The sequence below is a fragment of the Hydra vulgaris genome, chromosome 15, assembly GCF_038396675.1.
Source record: "Hydra vulgaris chromosome 15, alternate assembly HydraT2T_AEP".
NCBI lineage: Eukaryota > Metazoa > Cnidaria > Hydrozoa > Anthoathecata > Hydridae > Hydra > Hydra vulgaris.
Window position 1 is genome coordinate 25,577,237 of NC_088934.1, and position 17,764 is coordinate 25,595,000.

At 27.3% G+C, this 17,764-nt stretch overlaps 1 protein-coding gene across 3 annotated transcripts in view; it reads right to left on the reverse strand.

Annotated features, from left to right (window-relative positions):
• LOC101239697 (GATOR2 complex protein WDR59) overlaps positions 1 to 17,764 on the reverse strand; it is a 214,285-nt gene that overhangs the window by 61,868 nt on the left and 134,653 nt on the right. For all 3 annotated transcript variants that reach the window (XM_065819078.1, XM_065819080.1, XM_065819079.1), the window contains 3 exons: positions 17,250 to 17,316; positions 16,438 to 16,507; positions 13,251 to 13,360 (listed from right to left, as the gene is read on the reverse strand). In XM_065819078.1, the coding sequence (XP_065675150.1) occupies positions 13,251 to 13,360; positions 16,438 to 16,507; positions 17,250 to 17,316 (247 nt within the window). The remainder of the gene's footprint in view (positions 1 to 13,250; positions 13,361 to 16,437; positions 16,508 to 17,249; positions 17,317 to 17,764) is intronic.

Genomic DNA, 17,764 nt, shown 5'->3' on the forward strand with positions numbered 1-17,764 from the left:
CGAGCTTATCAAGGAGATCGACAAATACAAGGCACAGAATCAAGCAGTCTCTCAGATCGCAATGAAGAAAATTTTAGGACGTTTGTGGTACTTGTCAGAAGAACTGATTGCATTGGCTTTCTTTGATGACAAAGTCTCCGATAACACTAAACATCTAATGGTCAGTGTCCTGCAAGCACCGGGTGCAGAACATCTTTTGAAGAGGATAACTGTTGATCCTACGCTGGTGAGCTCCAAGCAGTCGTAGATTTTTCACCATCACTGGTCTACTGTCAACTAAAAAAAATATTAAATATTTAGTATATAATATTTAGTAATATTATCTGCAAACGACAGTTAATCACATTATTATTATTATACTGATGATAAAACACGTTTCATTTTAAATGTGCATTAAAAAAAGTTAAAATGCATTAAAATGACATTATAAGTGACATTAAAAGTTTAATGTGCATTATAAAAAGTTGTATAAAACACTAATAATAGAATCATTAATAGTTTGGATGTTTTTTCAATATAAAAACCTTGTTTCAATATAAAACTTCCTCATTTTTGTTGATGTTTTATACAGTTTATAACAGCACTTGCCAAAATTTTTGATGCAAGAGTCGCATATAAATACTGACGTGTCAAAATAGCTACACAATTTATGTGCAGCATTTAGTTTTTGTTATAAAAAAGAAAGTAAAAACTATTCTTTAAATTTAAACTTGGCTACATAATATCTGATGCCTTTTTATTCACACTAGAAAACGATTTATGGAAAAAATTTTGAAAGCATCTCCCAATAATAATTTTTTTTTTAAATTAACACAATTACAACAACCATAAATTTTTTTATAAAAATAATTGAAAGCAAGATTTTAAAATTTAAAGATAAAAAGGTTTCTTTAAAAAAATTATTATTTTAATGTATTTGAATTAAACTTGCTTTTGTTTGAATTGAACTTTCTTAAAACCACTTAATAGTTACTAAAAACTACAAAATACCAAATAAAAACAAATTTTAAAATGAATTTCAATTAAATTCAAATTACTTTTATTTTTACAATTAAAAAAATAAACTTTTCATTATTCATGAAAAAACTAGACATAACAGAAAGCGATCTTTTTATAACATTAACTGTTTTGTAAAAGACCATTAGAAAATTCTTCTTGCATAATTACTTGCACAATTATGATACATTTATTAGGCTCTAAGTTTTTGAACGCTACTCATAAGTTTTTTAAAATCTGGTTTCAAGCTTGTAGTTGATATTTAAAGCAACTCTAACAAATGTTTATTAGTTAGATTGGCATGATATTTTGATTTAAAAATGTTCATAGTCAAAAATAAAGATTCACATGTATACATTGAACCAAAAATTGAAATGAGTTTTATACTAATCCTTTCCAGTTGAGGATGCTTAACTTCAGGAACTTTTTTCCAAAAATCCAATAAAGTTAGTGTTTTATGCGACATTTGAAGAATTTGGTCTTCTTGATAGGACTTCTAATAATTCCATTTCTAATTGAGATGTTTCTTTAAACATGTTTCATGGATTGGACAACCATCTCTAATAAGATCAATTAAAAAAGGATTTACTAAAAATGCTAATGATGATTTAAGAGCATACAATTCTTTAAACCTGTTTTGAAAGTCTTTGAATAAATTCTGTAGTTTTTTCTTTTCCCTGTGACAAATTCAGTTACAAATTCAGATTTGGTAAATGTTGCATTACATCAGTTAAAAATAAAAGATCTCGAAAAAAACTAACATTGTCAAAGATTTTAGATGTCTTTTGCTTTTGAAGCAAAAAAGATTTAATTGGTTCTAATAGTTCTACAAACCTGTAAAAAACAACACTACCTGTAAGCCACCTTATAGCACAATCAAACAACAAGTCACTTGGTTTGTCAGCAAGAATTCACTAACAAAACTTTTAAACTGTCTGTGATTTTTTGCATTTGATCAAATATAATTTACAATCTCCAGCACTAATTTTAAAAAAATTGGAAAACTTAAATGTTTTGCTGCTAAATGTTCTCCATGAATCACACAATGAACTGGGATAAATTCTGAACGCAGGATCACTTTTTATTAACAATCTGTAATAACACTAACAAGCTTGTTTTTAGGGGCATTTTGGACACTCTCAGATATTTTTCTTCAGTTGTATGTTGAGAAATAGAAATATTTGAAATTATCCTTTGAATTTTGTTATTATTAGGATCTAAAACTGAGATCACATCTAAAAGGTTTTGTTTTACAAACTCTTCATTGGTGTAAGGGTATTTACTTCTTGCAATATTCCAAACTATAATAAAACTTGCTGCTGTTGTAATATATGATTCTTTGTTGGAAGATGAACTATTCATTTGTTGATTTTTAAAAATTGTTTTGAGAAACTCAATTTTACTTTTTCTATAACATGAATTTAATGGGTATTCCTCAACAAAAAAAAATGTTTTGTTTCATAGTGGCATTTAATATCAAATGTCTTATTATGAGCAGGTTCAGTATTTATTTTCTTTTTCAATAAATGCATATTTTTCTATCTTATCACCATGAAATAATAAATTTTTCTTCAATATGTCTTCAGGCTATGTATAATTTAGGTTTTAACTGATTATTAGTAAATCAATAAAACTTTTAAAAAGAGCCGCATGTGGCTAGTGTTGTTATTATATTTAACTAGTTGCTATTTGGCCATTCCTGATTTATAACTTAAAAACATAAAGCCCAGTAACATTAGCAGTTTTTAAAATGATTTTAATGAGCAAGTGATATAAAATGTACACTAGTTTATCTTTTTTGACTTCAGAAATTAAAGTTCTTATTTTATTATTATTCAAAACTGTTGTATATAGATAAGAACATTATCTAAACTGTATTTTTTTTTTCATTTAACCTTTTCAATTATTTTTTTTGTAGCTTTTCCCACCATTTGTCAAGTCATTGCAATGAAATGAATTATGTTTAAATAAATAAAAAAAATATCAATTGCTCGTTTGCATTTTTAAAATAAGCAAATTAATTTAATTTTATTTAAAATTATTATCAACGAAATAATACAAATTCATTAATCTTCTCACATCTAAAGTTTGCTTGTTCGCTAATGATACTACCATTTATACTTGTTTTGATAAAAAGCCAACACTCTTTGATTGCTTAAGAAATTTGAGCTTGAAAAAGATCTCACTTCTGCTATAGCATGGGGCTCACAGTGGCTGGTGAATTTTAATTCAGATAAAACCCATTTTGTTCAGCCAATCGTTATCGCAATAATTTAGATATTTCTTTGTTTATGAACGGTAATGTACTTGAGTCATCTAGCCTTCATATTCTAGGATTTTTTTTTTTTTTTTGTTATTCACCTCCTCAAGGTCGATAAAGCCACTACAGATGAGGAGGCTACTTAATAGTGGTTATAGCCCTCTCTCAACTCTATAACTCCGAAACACGAACCTTGACGAACAAGGCCGCTGCGCGGAGAAACAAGTTGAGCGCGGCACTACTAGGGACGTGGTGGGGATTGAACTTGGAAACTCTTGCTTATGAAGCGAGCGCTTTACCACTACACCACTACCGCATAACTCTTACTTCCAATTTTTCTTGGAAACCCTATATCAAATCAATTACAAAATTAGCACCTGCTAAGGTTGCATCTCTTTATCATGCTTGACACTTTCTTACTCTGGATTCTATTCTTTATCTCTATAAATCTCAAATCTATCTTTGTATGGAATAATGTTAACATATCTTGGTTGGATCTTCCAATGATGCCCTTTCTTTTTTAGAGAAGGTGCAAAAATGCATTGTAAACAGTTTGATCTTCTCTTGCACCCAACCTCTAACCATTATCACATCTTTGTAATGTTGCTTCTCTTTCACTTTTCTGTAAATACTATAATGGGCACTGCTCTAGAGAGTTAGCTTCTCTTGTACCATTTACTAAAATCCATTCTTGTGTTACTCCTCATTAAATTATGCCTCATCTTTTTACTGTGACTGTTCCTAAGTGCTCCAAAAATTCTTATTTATCTAGCTTTTTACCTCGAACTTCAGTTCTTTGGAATTTGCTTTTATCTAGTTTTCCTGATTCATATAATTTGCAATCTTTTACTTTGTCTGTTAATCGTTATCTTGCACTACAAACTTCATATTTTCTCTTCCAGTAACTTCAAACTCTAACGGTGGTTGCTAGCGGCTTTGTTGAAAGTGAAGATATTAAAAAAAAAAAAAAAAATTTTAACTTTTTTAATTAACTTTTTTTTGTACTTATAAAGTTCAGTAAAAACTAAAAAAAATAAAAACTTGAACAAAAAAAAAATTTGACCATCCAAAAATAACAATTGACTATCAAGTCCGTGTGTTGGCTAGTGGAATTGACCACTCACAATTAATTTCTTGATTTCCACGCTAAAACTTATGTTAACTATAACCATCAGCAAATTCCTGGTTGGGTTGTGTTTGTGTTGGTTTATATACACTTACATTATGTAACATTTATATTTCAATGGTTTTTAATGGTGTCTTTTTAATGTTTGTTTATTATTATTATTATTATTATTATTATTATTATTATTATTATTGTTGTTATTATTATTATTATTATTATTACTATTATTATTATTATTATTATTATTGTTATTATTATTATTATTATTATTATTATTATTATTGTTATTATTATTATTATTATTATTATTATTATTATTATTATTATTATTATTATTATAGCTATTTTTGTTACTATTATTATTGTTATTATTGTTATTATTATTAGTATTATTATTATTATTATTGTTATTAATTGCTAAGAATAGAGGAAAAGAAGATAAGAAGTTTAAATACACAAAACATAATAAGTTTGCTAAAAAAAGCCTTGATTTGGCCAGTTATTTGCAGGAGTGGCAAAAAGTCAGCATCATACATTTTTAAGTCCAAAGTTAAGTGTTTAAAAAAATGTATTTTACCTCTCATTAAATCACATAATAAAAGACCTGTGTTCAGTGCTGATTTATTTCAAGTCGTTATAGTAAACTGGTTATGGAATGATATTAACAAAATGATGCGAAAGTTGCGCCTAAAACAGCAAATTTTTTTTTTTTTTTAAACATCTTCCCTTCCAACAAAGCTGCAAGCAGCCACTAATTAAAGTTGGAAGTTACTGAAAGAGAAAAGATGAAGGTTGTAAAGCAAGATAACGATTGACGGACGACTTAAAAGATTGCAAATTATATGAATAAGGAAAGCAAGATGAAGGAAGCAAATTCCAAAGAACTGATGTTCGAGGAAAAAAACTGGACGAATAAGCGTTTTTGGAGCACTTAGGAACAGTCACAGAAAAAGGATGACACTTAATTGAATGACGAGTAACACGAGAATGAATTATAGTAGATGGCACAAGAGACGCTAACTCTTTAGAGCAGTGCCCATTATAGTATTTGTAGAAAAGAGAAAGAGAAACAACATTACGACAATGTGATAATGGTTGGAGGTTGGCTGCAAGAGCAGGTCCAACTATGTTTACATCGCGTTTTTGCACCTTGTCTAAAATAGAAAGGGCATCATGAGAGGATCCGCCCAAGATATGGCAACAATATTCCATTTAAGGCCGGATTTGATATTTATAGAGATAGAGAATAGAATTCGAAGTAAGAAAGTGACGAGCTCGATAAAGAGATGCAACCTTAGCAGATGCTAATTTTGCAACTGATTTGATATATGGTTTCCAAGAAAGATTGGAAGTAAGAGTTAATCCTAGAAGATGAAGAGTAGGTGACTCATCGAGTACATCACCGTTCATAAATATAGGAAGATCTAAATTATTGCGATAATGATTGGCTGAAAAAAATTGAGTTTTATCTGAAATAAAGTTCACCAGCCACTGTGAGCCCCATACTGTAGCAGAAGTGAGATTCTTTTCAAGCTCAAATGCTCCCTCCAAGCAATCAGAAGGTGTTGATTTCTTATCACGACAAGAATAAATGGTAATATCATCAGCAAACAATGCCACCTTAGATGTGACAATATCTGGAAGATCGTTAATGTAAATTAAAAAGAGTATAGGGCCAAGGATAGAATCTTGAGGAACCCTTGAAGTTACAGAATAAGAAGAAGAGTGTTGTCCATCGAGGACAACTTTTATGCTACGATTGGAAAGGAAGGATTCAATGATCTTAAAGATGTTGCCAGATACACCATAAGAAGAAAGCTTATGGAGAAGACCAGCATGCCAAACTTTATCAAACGCTTTTGAAATGTCAAGAGCGATGGCCTTAACCTCTCCACCTTCATCTAATGCTTGATAAAACCTGTCAGTTATTACTGTTAGCAAATCAGCTGTACAACGAGAAGATCGAAATCCATATTGATGGTCAGAAAGTAAGTGATTTTTTAATTTGTTAATTAAAGATTCAAAAACCTTGCTTATGATAAGAAGAAGACTTATGGGATGGTAGTTAGACGAATCAGATCGCTCTCCTTTTGAAGATAGGGATAACAGATGCCGCTTTCCAGCAGGCTGGAAAACAAGACTCTGATAAGCACTTGTTGAATAGTTTTGAGAGTATAGATGACAGCTCTGGAGAACACTTCTGCAAGACAATAACAGGTATGTTGTCCGGGCCACAAGCTGTAGAAGAGTCAAGGCAGGAAATCACTTTAGATACAGATGTTGGAGTGATATGAATGTCAAGCAATGGATCAACCTGTTTGTTGGCAATATCAGGTAGAAAGCAACTAGTGGAATCAAGAGATGATATTGATGAAAAGTTTTTAGCAAACAATTCAGCTTTGTCTTTAGGTGAGGTGACAAAGTCTGAACCATTCAAGAGAGGTTGAATTATAGATTTGCCCTTATTATTGATATTATTAAAGATTCTCCAGAAGTCACGAGAGCCTAATTTTTGAGATGAGATACGAGATTTCATGACCTGATAATAGCAGGTTTTGGCGTTAGACAAAACCTTTTTACAATTGTTTCTAGCAGTAATAAACAGACGTCTGTTTTCTGGAGAATTGTTTTGCTGATAAATATAGAAGCAACGGTTTCGATTGGCAATCGCAGCAGCACAGTGTGAAGAAAACCATGGAGGAGATTGAGGCTTGAGCTGGAATCGTCGAGAGGAAATAAAAGATTCCATGCCAGCTTGAATCCATGAATCCTCAATCCTCAAAAATACACAGAACTGAGAATTATTGAAAAGCACTAAGCAAATATTAAACAAAAAATAAAAATAAAAAAACTTTGCAGAAACATAGAGATTTAAAAATGTCATTTAAAGAAGAATCAAATAGCTTGGATTGTCATTCTGTGAGCAAGGTTATGGGCACTACCAAAGTAAATTTTTAAATATTATAAGATATCCAGATGAATAAACTATTTTCTTTGGAACAATATATCCTACTTATTTTAATATATTGAAACTATTACCTCTAGATCTAAATAAGAATTGATAAGTACTTTTTTTCTTAGTAGTTTTGGTATTTTCACACTTTTATTTTTTGCTATGATGCTTACATAATCTGTTGACCAGCCTCGCACCCCTTCTTCATTCATTAGGCTGGTGCAGATGTACTTTGAATACATTGTTTCCGGTTTAGGATGTTGAACGCTGGATCTTATTGACTCAATGCATGGGTTTTGCTTGTGGGTCTGTTTTTATGACTAGGCAACTCAATCTATTATCTCCTAATGAGGGTACAGATCTAAAACTTAGTTTTATGGTTCTGAGGTTGGCTGGTAGTAAGGTTGCTTAAACTCTGTGGTAGCTCTTAGAGAGGCTGATTCCATCAAAAGCTGAAAAATATCAGAGTATTAACAGTGCCATGTTGCACATGGATGGTGTCCCTGTTCGTACTTTTAGTGTTGAGGCCACATTTGGAGACCTATGTTACAGCTTAGGAATTATTAATAGTAATGAGGCAATTGCTTAGACTATTAAATAATGTACTGAGTACTATCTATGCTTTGAGTCAAATTCTTTAACAAATTTAAAAATGACTAAAGTAACAAAAATAAAAAACACAAAAAACCATCATCATCAACAAGTTTTCTAAATCTATCATTCACTAATATTCATGGTTTTTAAAGTAACTTTTCTTCTGTTGAGTCTTATCTCTTGCAAAGTCCACCAGACCTACTTGCTCTTTGTGAGACTAATTTGAGTTCAGCTGTCACATCTTGTGATTTTAGTGTTGATGGTTATCTTCCTTTGATTTGTAAAAATTCCAATAGACACAGGCTTGGCCTGGGCATTTACATTCGTAAGAATTCACCCATTTGTCAGGAAATTAAGTTTGAATCCACAGACTATTCTTTCATGTGCTTTCGTTTATCACAACTTCACTCTATCGCCTTTTTCTTTGTTCTATATCGCTCTCCTTCATCTCAAGATTGCACTCTTTTTGATATTATTTCTGATTAATATGACCAAGCCCTCTCTCTTTATCCATCAGCCAATATTGTTGTTGTTGGTGACTTTAATGATCATGATACTGAATGGCTTGGCTCTAGTGTCACTGAATCTGCAGGCGTTAAAAACCACAGCTTTTGCCTTTCTCAATTTCTCAAGTCAAATATTCATTTTTTTAACTCACTTTCCAGACAACCCGAATCATTTACCTTCTCTACTCGACTTATGACTTGTTTCTGATCCTAGTCAGTGCTCAGTTTCTCCACATTTAACTATAGGTGCTTCTGATCACGGTTTGACCTCTTTAAAACAATTATCTCATTCTTTTTCATCATCAGAATCCCCCTATTATTGAACCTCTTACAACTATCTTAAAGCTGACTGGGACTCTTTTAGTGTTTTTCTTACATAACTTTGTGGATTCGTGAAAAAGAGGAGGCAGGAGTAATAAAACATATAATTATATCTACAATTATTTAACTTTATTTAGTACTTTTGCAGTTTGTTAATTTCTAATAGTAGATGTAGTTAAATGTTTTTTGTAAATATTAGTATTATGTTTTGTAAATATTGGTATCATGTTTTGTAAATATTAGTATCATGTTTTGTAAATATTGGTATCATGTTTTGTTTTGTTTATTTGTAAATAAACTGTGTTGAAAGGATATATTTTGTTCTTTTTTGTATATATTTACATTTTCTTAATTGGAAAATTATCTAAATTGTAAATAAAATTTATAAAGTAAAATAATTAAAAACTAGTGAAGTATTTTAAAATTAGATAATTAAATCTTTTTAATGAAAAAGATTATATGCATTGTATTATTTTTTTTTTTATTTTTTTTTTTTTTTAATTTTGTTTAAATTTTATTACTTTTTATTATGTTCTCTTTTTTTTATTATTTTATATACCCAAAGTTAATATTAAATTTACCTTTATTACCCTAAGCTAATATTAGTTTTATCTTCATTACCCTAATTTAATAGGATTGTCCAACATATTTAAAACATCATTATGTTTATCTTAAAACATGTCTAAGTTTGTTATTTATATTCATTTAAATTAATATTTATACTCTATATCAATAAATCAATAATGTTTTAAGTTTAAACAGTCTGTTAGCAGATAAATCCTGAACATAATAAGCCTCAGGTTTACTCTGGGTTGTAAAAAAAAACATGCAAAAGACATTTTTTAAATTTTTTTTTCAAAAAACTACGCAATTTATTCAGGGCTGGTTTAGACACTTCTTGGCCTCCCTGAATTTAAAGCTTTCTTGTTCCTGTTTGCTTTCCAGTATTTAAACTTATCAGCAGTTTAAATTAACAAAAATATTTTAATTGTTACATTATGGCTTTCAAAAAATTTTCTAAACTTAAATTACACATAAACATTTTGTTTGATTAAAAATTTAAACTTTATAATCAAGCAATTAGTGTATGCTTTTAAATATTTTTTTTTTAGTTAGCCATGGTCAAAAAAGATTTGAAGTAAAAGAATGTTGAAAATTTGATTAGTAGATTAAGAGTCTTTATTTATCTCAGTCAGATTTAAAGCTCCAAAATGGAGACATTCATTTAATAAGTGAGAGTTGAGGTCAATTGGATAACAGACAACAAAATTTTATGCAGTTAAAATACATTCAAAATGGAGCTTATTTCGCACACTTGTAATCCCTAATTTCTTACAGACATGTTGTGAGATTAATAAGAAAACAAAGAATTTAATCTAGATTATGCTTTCTTTCTTTTATCTAGCTTGCTAATTAGTTTGTCCACAATCTCATTAACTTCAGCTATTATTTTAGATTGCTCAGAAAACATTGTATCTTTTCTGGTGTTGGTTTTACTGTGATGCATTTGACTTTTGATTGTATATTTTCTGCGTTAACCCAAAAAATGGTTTTCGTTTCATTATGCTTGAAATTTAAGTGAGCTTACTGCACATAAAGCTGCAGGCTGTTGTGTTGTAGGTCTTCGATTATGCCTAAATCAACCGCAATGAACTGTAGTTTATTATTAGGTTTGTTGAAAAATATTTAAAATGCTGCAAAAAAATGATGATTAAAATAGTTGGTCCCTTTTGGTCTAAAGTAAAAAGGTCTCTGCTCTTGTTTTTTTTCTGAGTTTTACATTGTTAAAGTTAAGAAGACCTAAGATAATAACTATTAACAAGTAATCTCAAATAAAAGTTGTATTTTATTTAGATTTGATATTTTAATTACTTGTAGATGGTTTCAAACAACTAATTTTTTTTAATTCATCTGGCCACTCTGGCCCCTTGAACTTTGTGGCCTTCTGGCACATGACAGGTGTGATTGTTGGTAAAACTGACCTTGATTGTTAAATTATGATTAAGTATGCCACAGTATTGAATGGGCAATATTATCTTGGGTATTATAATATCCCCTTAGATCTTAATGCAAAGTTATTCCAAAACAGATCATTTCTGAATAAAGATCTGAAGAAACAAAATATTAAATACTTAGCTGACTTTTAATTTAATTTTAAGGCTATTAACTTTCGCATCACCCGTTATTAACATATTAAATGATTTAATTTAATGAATAGCACAATAGCAAAAATAGATATAATTTAATCTTTAATAAACCTAGTTTTAACTTGAAGTTTTAGTTATTATTGAATAGCTTGTGCTAATTTTCTGCTGGTGCTGTTTTAACAAAGCTGATAAAATTTGTAAATTCTCCATAATTTTTACCACCATTATGTTTTAATGTTGGTGAAAGAAATCACCAATATCGTTCAGAAGCATTTCTCTATTGATTTGAGGTTACTTGCATCTGTGAAAATCAAATTTAGTACATTGATCAGGCATCCATAGAGGTAAATGTGAGAAAAATTGCTCTTTTCATATTGGCTGCATTGTCAGGACACTTAACTTAGATATTACTTTCAAATTATTCCAAAAAACTTAACTCGGAAAGTTTAGTTGTTTCAATGCTTTCAAAGTTTAGCTTTTTTTTTTTTTTGCAATTGTTTTTTCATTCAGATTTTAACTTACAAAATGCACCTATATTATGATACCTATACTATTGCACAATATTGTTTGAAATTATCTTGAAGTTTGAAACTAATTGACTAAGGCATAAATCAAAACTTATATGAAACCGTTTTTTTTTTTTAATACTACATTTGTCTAACTTAATATTGCTTCACCCACCACATAAAATTGTAACACTAGAAGTAGTTATAACAATTTCTTTAATATAAGCCCAGGTTTATAACAAAACCTCAGGTTTAAATGCGGGTTGCAATTTTACAAAGCATTTGCTATACAATTTATTTTCAAAATCTCTCAATGAACATCCAGTACCATAGAAAGCATGTGATAAATCCATTTGTGATTCAATTTTTAGAGTTTTACATCCTAAATTTAATTTTTTTTAATTTTTTTTTTTTACTATTCTATTATATATTTTATTCAATTCTCGACCATTTAATGCATTCAATAATTATAATAAATAAATTAAATACTTACTATTTGTTTATCAGTCATTTAAGTTTTCTTTGTTGTGAATAAAACTCTTGTTGAAGAATGTTTTAAAGGAGTTTATTCCAATTCTTTTTTACTCTGTTTACAAATATCTTGGAATCGCAGGCCTACTTTGTCTTCCATAAGAGTTCAGAGTGTTAAAACATGATTCAATGCTTAATTGTCTCAAAACAACGTTTTTCTCTCAAACTCGTTGTATTTAAACTCATATTTAAAGGAATTGTTTCGAAAGCTTAAAGAAAGCTGTTAAAAAAAGGTTTAAAAAGCTAACAAAAACTTAACTGGGATAAACTGTCAGTAATTTTTGAATCAAGTAAGATGGATGATATCAACATTGTTCTAAAGTACAAAATTATATAACTAGTTGAGTTTTAAAACCTTCAGGTTTTACAGTTGCATTAATAAACAAAAAAACATTTTTTTTTGTCTGGCATAGTTTTTGTTAGAGTTGTTATTAGTTTACACATGGATAATTAATTATCTGAAACAATATTTTTTATGTTTTTTTGAAGAACCTTTTTTATTAAAAGTTATTTAAAAAATGTATTGTTTTTGTGTTGCAACTCTGATCTTTCACAAAATAATATTTTCTTGTGCCACTAAATATGATCTCTTTCTTGACATCTCTATATTCACCAAAAGTACATTCTCTATGCTCAAAACAAAAATAACATAAAGAATAAACTGCAAAAGTAAAAACAATAAAGTTCACCCTAACCTCAATTTCAAGTATAAACTGCAACAGTAAAAACAATAAACCCTAACCTCAATTTCATATATAAACTGCAACAGTAAAAACAATAAAGTTCACCCTAACCTCAATTTCAAGTATAAACTGCAACAGTAAAAACAATAAACCCTAACCTCAATTTCATATATAAACTGCAACAGTAAAAACAATAAACCCTAACCTCAATTTCAAGCCTTTATTCTACTTTTAACCTCTATTTCTAGTTTTTATAACTTCTAGCCTGTATTATAACTACTTCTAGCCTGTATTAGGTTAGAGTAAGCTCTATTGCTTCTTATGTATTATTTCATTTTAATTATAAAAGTAATGAAATAATACAGTAGTATTTCATTATTTTTAATATTTCTTCCAAAAATCTAAACTAAAATCTTAGTGTTAACTCCTATTCTGTCTCAGCAATCAAGTATAATTTTCAAGTAAAGTTTGATTTGAAAATTTATTCAATTCTATTTGATACAAATTCAATTTATATATTTATTTATATACTTTTGTTATTTATTTATATATTATTTATTCAATTTATTTATATATTGCTTGTTAATATAATAACTTGATAGTATAATTAATTGTTATATATAATACCTATACGTTTGTGCAAGTTCTTTAGATACAGGCAAAAGCGATGAAGTATCTGTAATATAGACCAAACCAACTGCCTTTAACTGTTTATATGAACCAGTTCCATTTTCATTCTTTAAAAATAAAAAATACAAAAACATCAACTTCATTGCACTAAACGAAGACTTTTATTGCATTAAATAAGCAAAAAATGTTCATTTAGTTTCGTTTATGGAAGCAAAACTTTGTAATGCAATTACCTATTTAACATAATATAATACAATCTAATATTCTATAACCTAATAAAATATGAACATAATATATCCTAATATAATATGAATTTAATATGCCCATGTTATACAATATTCTAAACAGGCTTTTTTTTTTTGACAAATGTCAAATCTCATAAACAAAATATACACAATTATCATTAAATGTAAATTATGAAAAAATTAATTTTAAACTTTTAGGTGAGAAAATGATCATATCAAGCAATGACTTACTTTCAAATTTTTTATGTTTCTATACTATACCATGTTATTGAGTATTTTATAGATTTTACATGTTTAAAATGTTAAAATTAATACTTGGCTTTAAAATGTGCATATTAAATGACTTAATTATGCTGCAATTTTTTGAGGCCCTAAAAAAAAAAACTTTTTTATTGAATTACCTTTATTGGATTTTGCTAAAAAAAATATTATACAAAAATAATAAATCAATTTTATTTAACCCTTTTGCCTGCAATTTCATCAATTATATCGTTATAATAAATTGTTCTGGCATTTTCTATCAACAACATTGCTAATCCTGAAAATGAACTGTGCTATTACACTTATTTCTACTAATAGTTTGCAATGCATTATTAATTGCCATATTTTTTTGCTGAATCAATTGACTAAAAATATAAAGCTTTGATAACAAGTGATACCAAATTATTACGACTATAACAAATTGATAAGAGTTTATTTGTTTTATTAATGATGCAGCAAGTTTTATAATCTAGGTTTTACAATAAATTTTTATAATCTGGTATTTCACTGCTTTTATACTTTTATAGAAATATTCCCATCAAGTATCACTTGGCGCCTTTAGATTAATTTTAAAAATTTTACGTGAATAGCCCATCAGTTAAACCAAATATTGCTTGTGTTGTCATATGACAAACACAAACAATATTTAGTTATGTTTGTCTTTTAGATGCAGCAATAATGTTGTCAAAGACATTATTGCTGCATCTAAAAGCTAAATTTTATTCACTGAAAACTTCTTTTACAATAGTGTTTTTCTTTATTGAACACATTGAGATGGTCTATTCCTGTTCTGTGTTTAATGTTTTTTCTTTTCTATAAAATAAAAAATGGTATTTTTTATTGAGAAATAAAAAATGAAATATAAAAGAAATTCTTTATTCTTTTATAATGGATATCTTTAATACTTTAAGGTGACTGCCAAAAACATGTGTTTCTCATTATCAATTTCAAAAGGTCGAGATGTATGGTGTAATATATCATAATTGAATTTTGATTACATCCTGCTTTCTATTTGTGGATTATTATTAATATTTGAAATATTATCAGATACCCTTAATATTTACACTTTTGGATCCTGATTTATGATCTACATTCTTGTTTTGGTTATCAATATTTTGAAGTTGTGGCTCATTCATATTTACTTTAACATTATTGTTTTCAAGTAGGGATATACTATTCAAATTACATATTTCAATTAAAGTAATGTTCAAAAATGATGAACTTTACCCTTTTTTTAAAAATTTATCTAATGATCAAGCAAGACTTTTTAGTTTATTAAAAACAATTTTTATAATTAAATGTTGTATGTAAATGTAATTAAAAGACAGTTGAGTTAAAAAAAGTTGACAGTTGAGTTAAAAAAAGTTGAAAGTTGAGTTAAAAAAAAAAATTTTTTTAATAAATAAAAGCGATAAAATATTTGTCTTAAATTTAATCAAAGTTCTGTTTACTTGAAATTGAAAAATGTTTGCAGACTGACATGACAATTTATTAACCATATCAGTTTATGATAACTATAATATACAAGCATTATTTTCATGCTACAATGAAAAAAATACTAAACCATAATTATTATCTATTTTGTAATATTTAAACTTTTTTTTCACAGTTTTAGCAATGCTTTATATTTATTTAGTACAAGCATTAATTCAGTTTAAGTTGACATCTTAAATTACAAAAGTAAACTTTGTTTAATTTTGTATCTGAGTGAAATATTAAATATGTCTGATCAAACTCACAAGTGTCTTTTTTTAGAAAAAATGAGAAATATTTATTGCAAACAAATTATAGTGTGTTCATTATTGAGATAAGTGCAGGATTTATGGGGATGCTTCTGATGAAGTTGTACTTCAAAAATAAAATAAAAGCATTTGAATGAAAAATATTATGCAATTGAAGAATATGTTGATAATTCTGAATATATAGGTATAGTGATTGATTAATTATAAAACATTAATGCAAATCATCAATTATTCAATTCATCTTGCATAATAAATAGAAATATTATTAATACTTGTATATATAATATTATAAATTTTATATATACAAGTATTGTAACTGATAATAGATCAAACATAGAAGCTGCCTCAATCTTTAACATTTAGGTATTTTAGGAAAATTTTGGAAAATTGTCAGCTGATAGAAAACCAAATATTGCTAATATAATATTTAGTGATTCAATTACAAAAAGCTAGTAATATTTCTTATGCAGATTCTATTCTGTTAAAAGTTTAAAAAAGTTATTCATTAAAAGTTTAAAAAAGTTTTAAATTAATAAACTTATATTGATTCTTGAAAAAATTTCACTTCTGTAGATTCTTCTTCACGTTTGTTGATTGTTTTTTCATTTTGTTTAAGGTTAATGAGTCAAACAGTTAAAACTTAAAATCAAGAACAAGTTTTCCTTTGTATTTTGTTTGATATTTAATGTTAATATCTCAAAACTGGTACAAAGTTTTGAAGATTTACATCTATTTATATTTATATCTAAAAAACTGGTGTAAATTTGTGAAGACTAATGTCTAAGTTTATTTTGAACTAATTTCTAATTATTTACCTAAATTGTCTTTTAAAAAAATACTATATTCAGTATAAAATTTTAGTTAACTTTTTTAACAAGTTCATAATATGTTAGCAAGAAGAACAATGAAAGAAATTTTTTTCGAACAATAACATACATAGACTGAAGAATCAAATTGACCATCATCAGATATTTTTTGATAATAAGCATAGAGTGCAGAAAGCGATCTGAAAAAGAGGGGGGAAATTTATTACAAATAAAAAATATAACATTTATTATTAAAAAAATTGTTCCCTGCTGAATTATTTTATTAAATAACACCAAAACCAAAACAATCAAAAACAACAAAATCAAAAAATTAATATATAAAGGTAAGAGTTGCATTAATGCATAGAAAATTACGGAACTTTTTTTTGGAAATGTATTTACTTAAAAATATTTAAAATAAATAAATTGATGAACTTATGATTGTTATGAATCATCATCTCATTGGTCAATCAACATCTCATGCCATCATCTAACTGGTGTTAGAGAAAAACTCTGGTTGATTTGATTTTTGAAGGAGCTAGAATATTTATTAATAAATGAGGGTTCAAAGATGTTTTAAATATGGGAGATTTGAATTTTAAAGCTATTTATAGGTTAAAGCCCCCTATTTATACAACTTAATCATTTCCTCACAAAAATAAAAATAATGATGATGATGATAATGATGATGATAATGATGATGAAGATGACGATGATGATGATGATGATGATGATGATGATGATGATGATGATGATGATGATGATGATGATGATGATGATGATGATGATGATGATGATGATGATGATGATGATCCAACAATTGGTTGACAACTAACACAAAACTGACACTGAGTTTTTCCTTACTGCAAATTGCATTACAAGCATTTTACAGGAAAAAATTTCAAAAATTTAATATTAACTCTAATTATTTCTTTAACAAACCGTGATGATCTTTCAGCTGATATAATGTTATTAAACTTTGCCGGTCTTGCAAATACAACCAAACGGTCTAGAAAAACATAAGTTTTTGTATATATATATATATATATATATATATATATATATATATATATATATATATATATATATATATATATATATATATATATATATATATATATATATATATATATATATACATATATATATATATATATATATATATATATATATATATACATATATATATATATATATATAAATATATATATATATAAATATATATATATATACATATAAATGTATATATATATGTATATGTACTATAGTATATATATATATATATATATATATATATATATATATATATATATATATATATATATATATACACACATAAATGTATATATATGTATATGTACTATTGTATATATATTTATATATATATATACATACATGAATATATTGATTGTTTATGTACTATATTATGTAATATATGTAATATATGTACTATATTA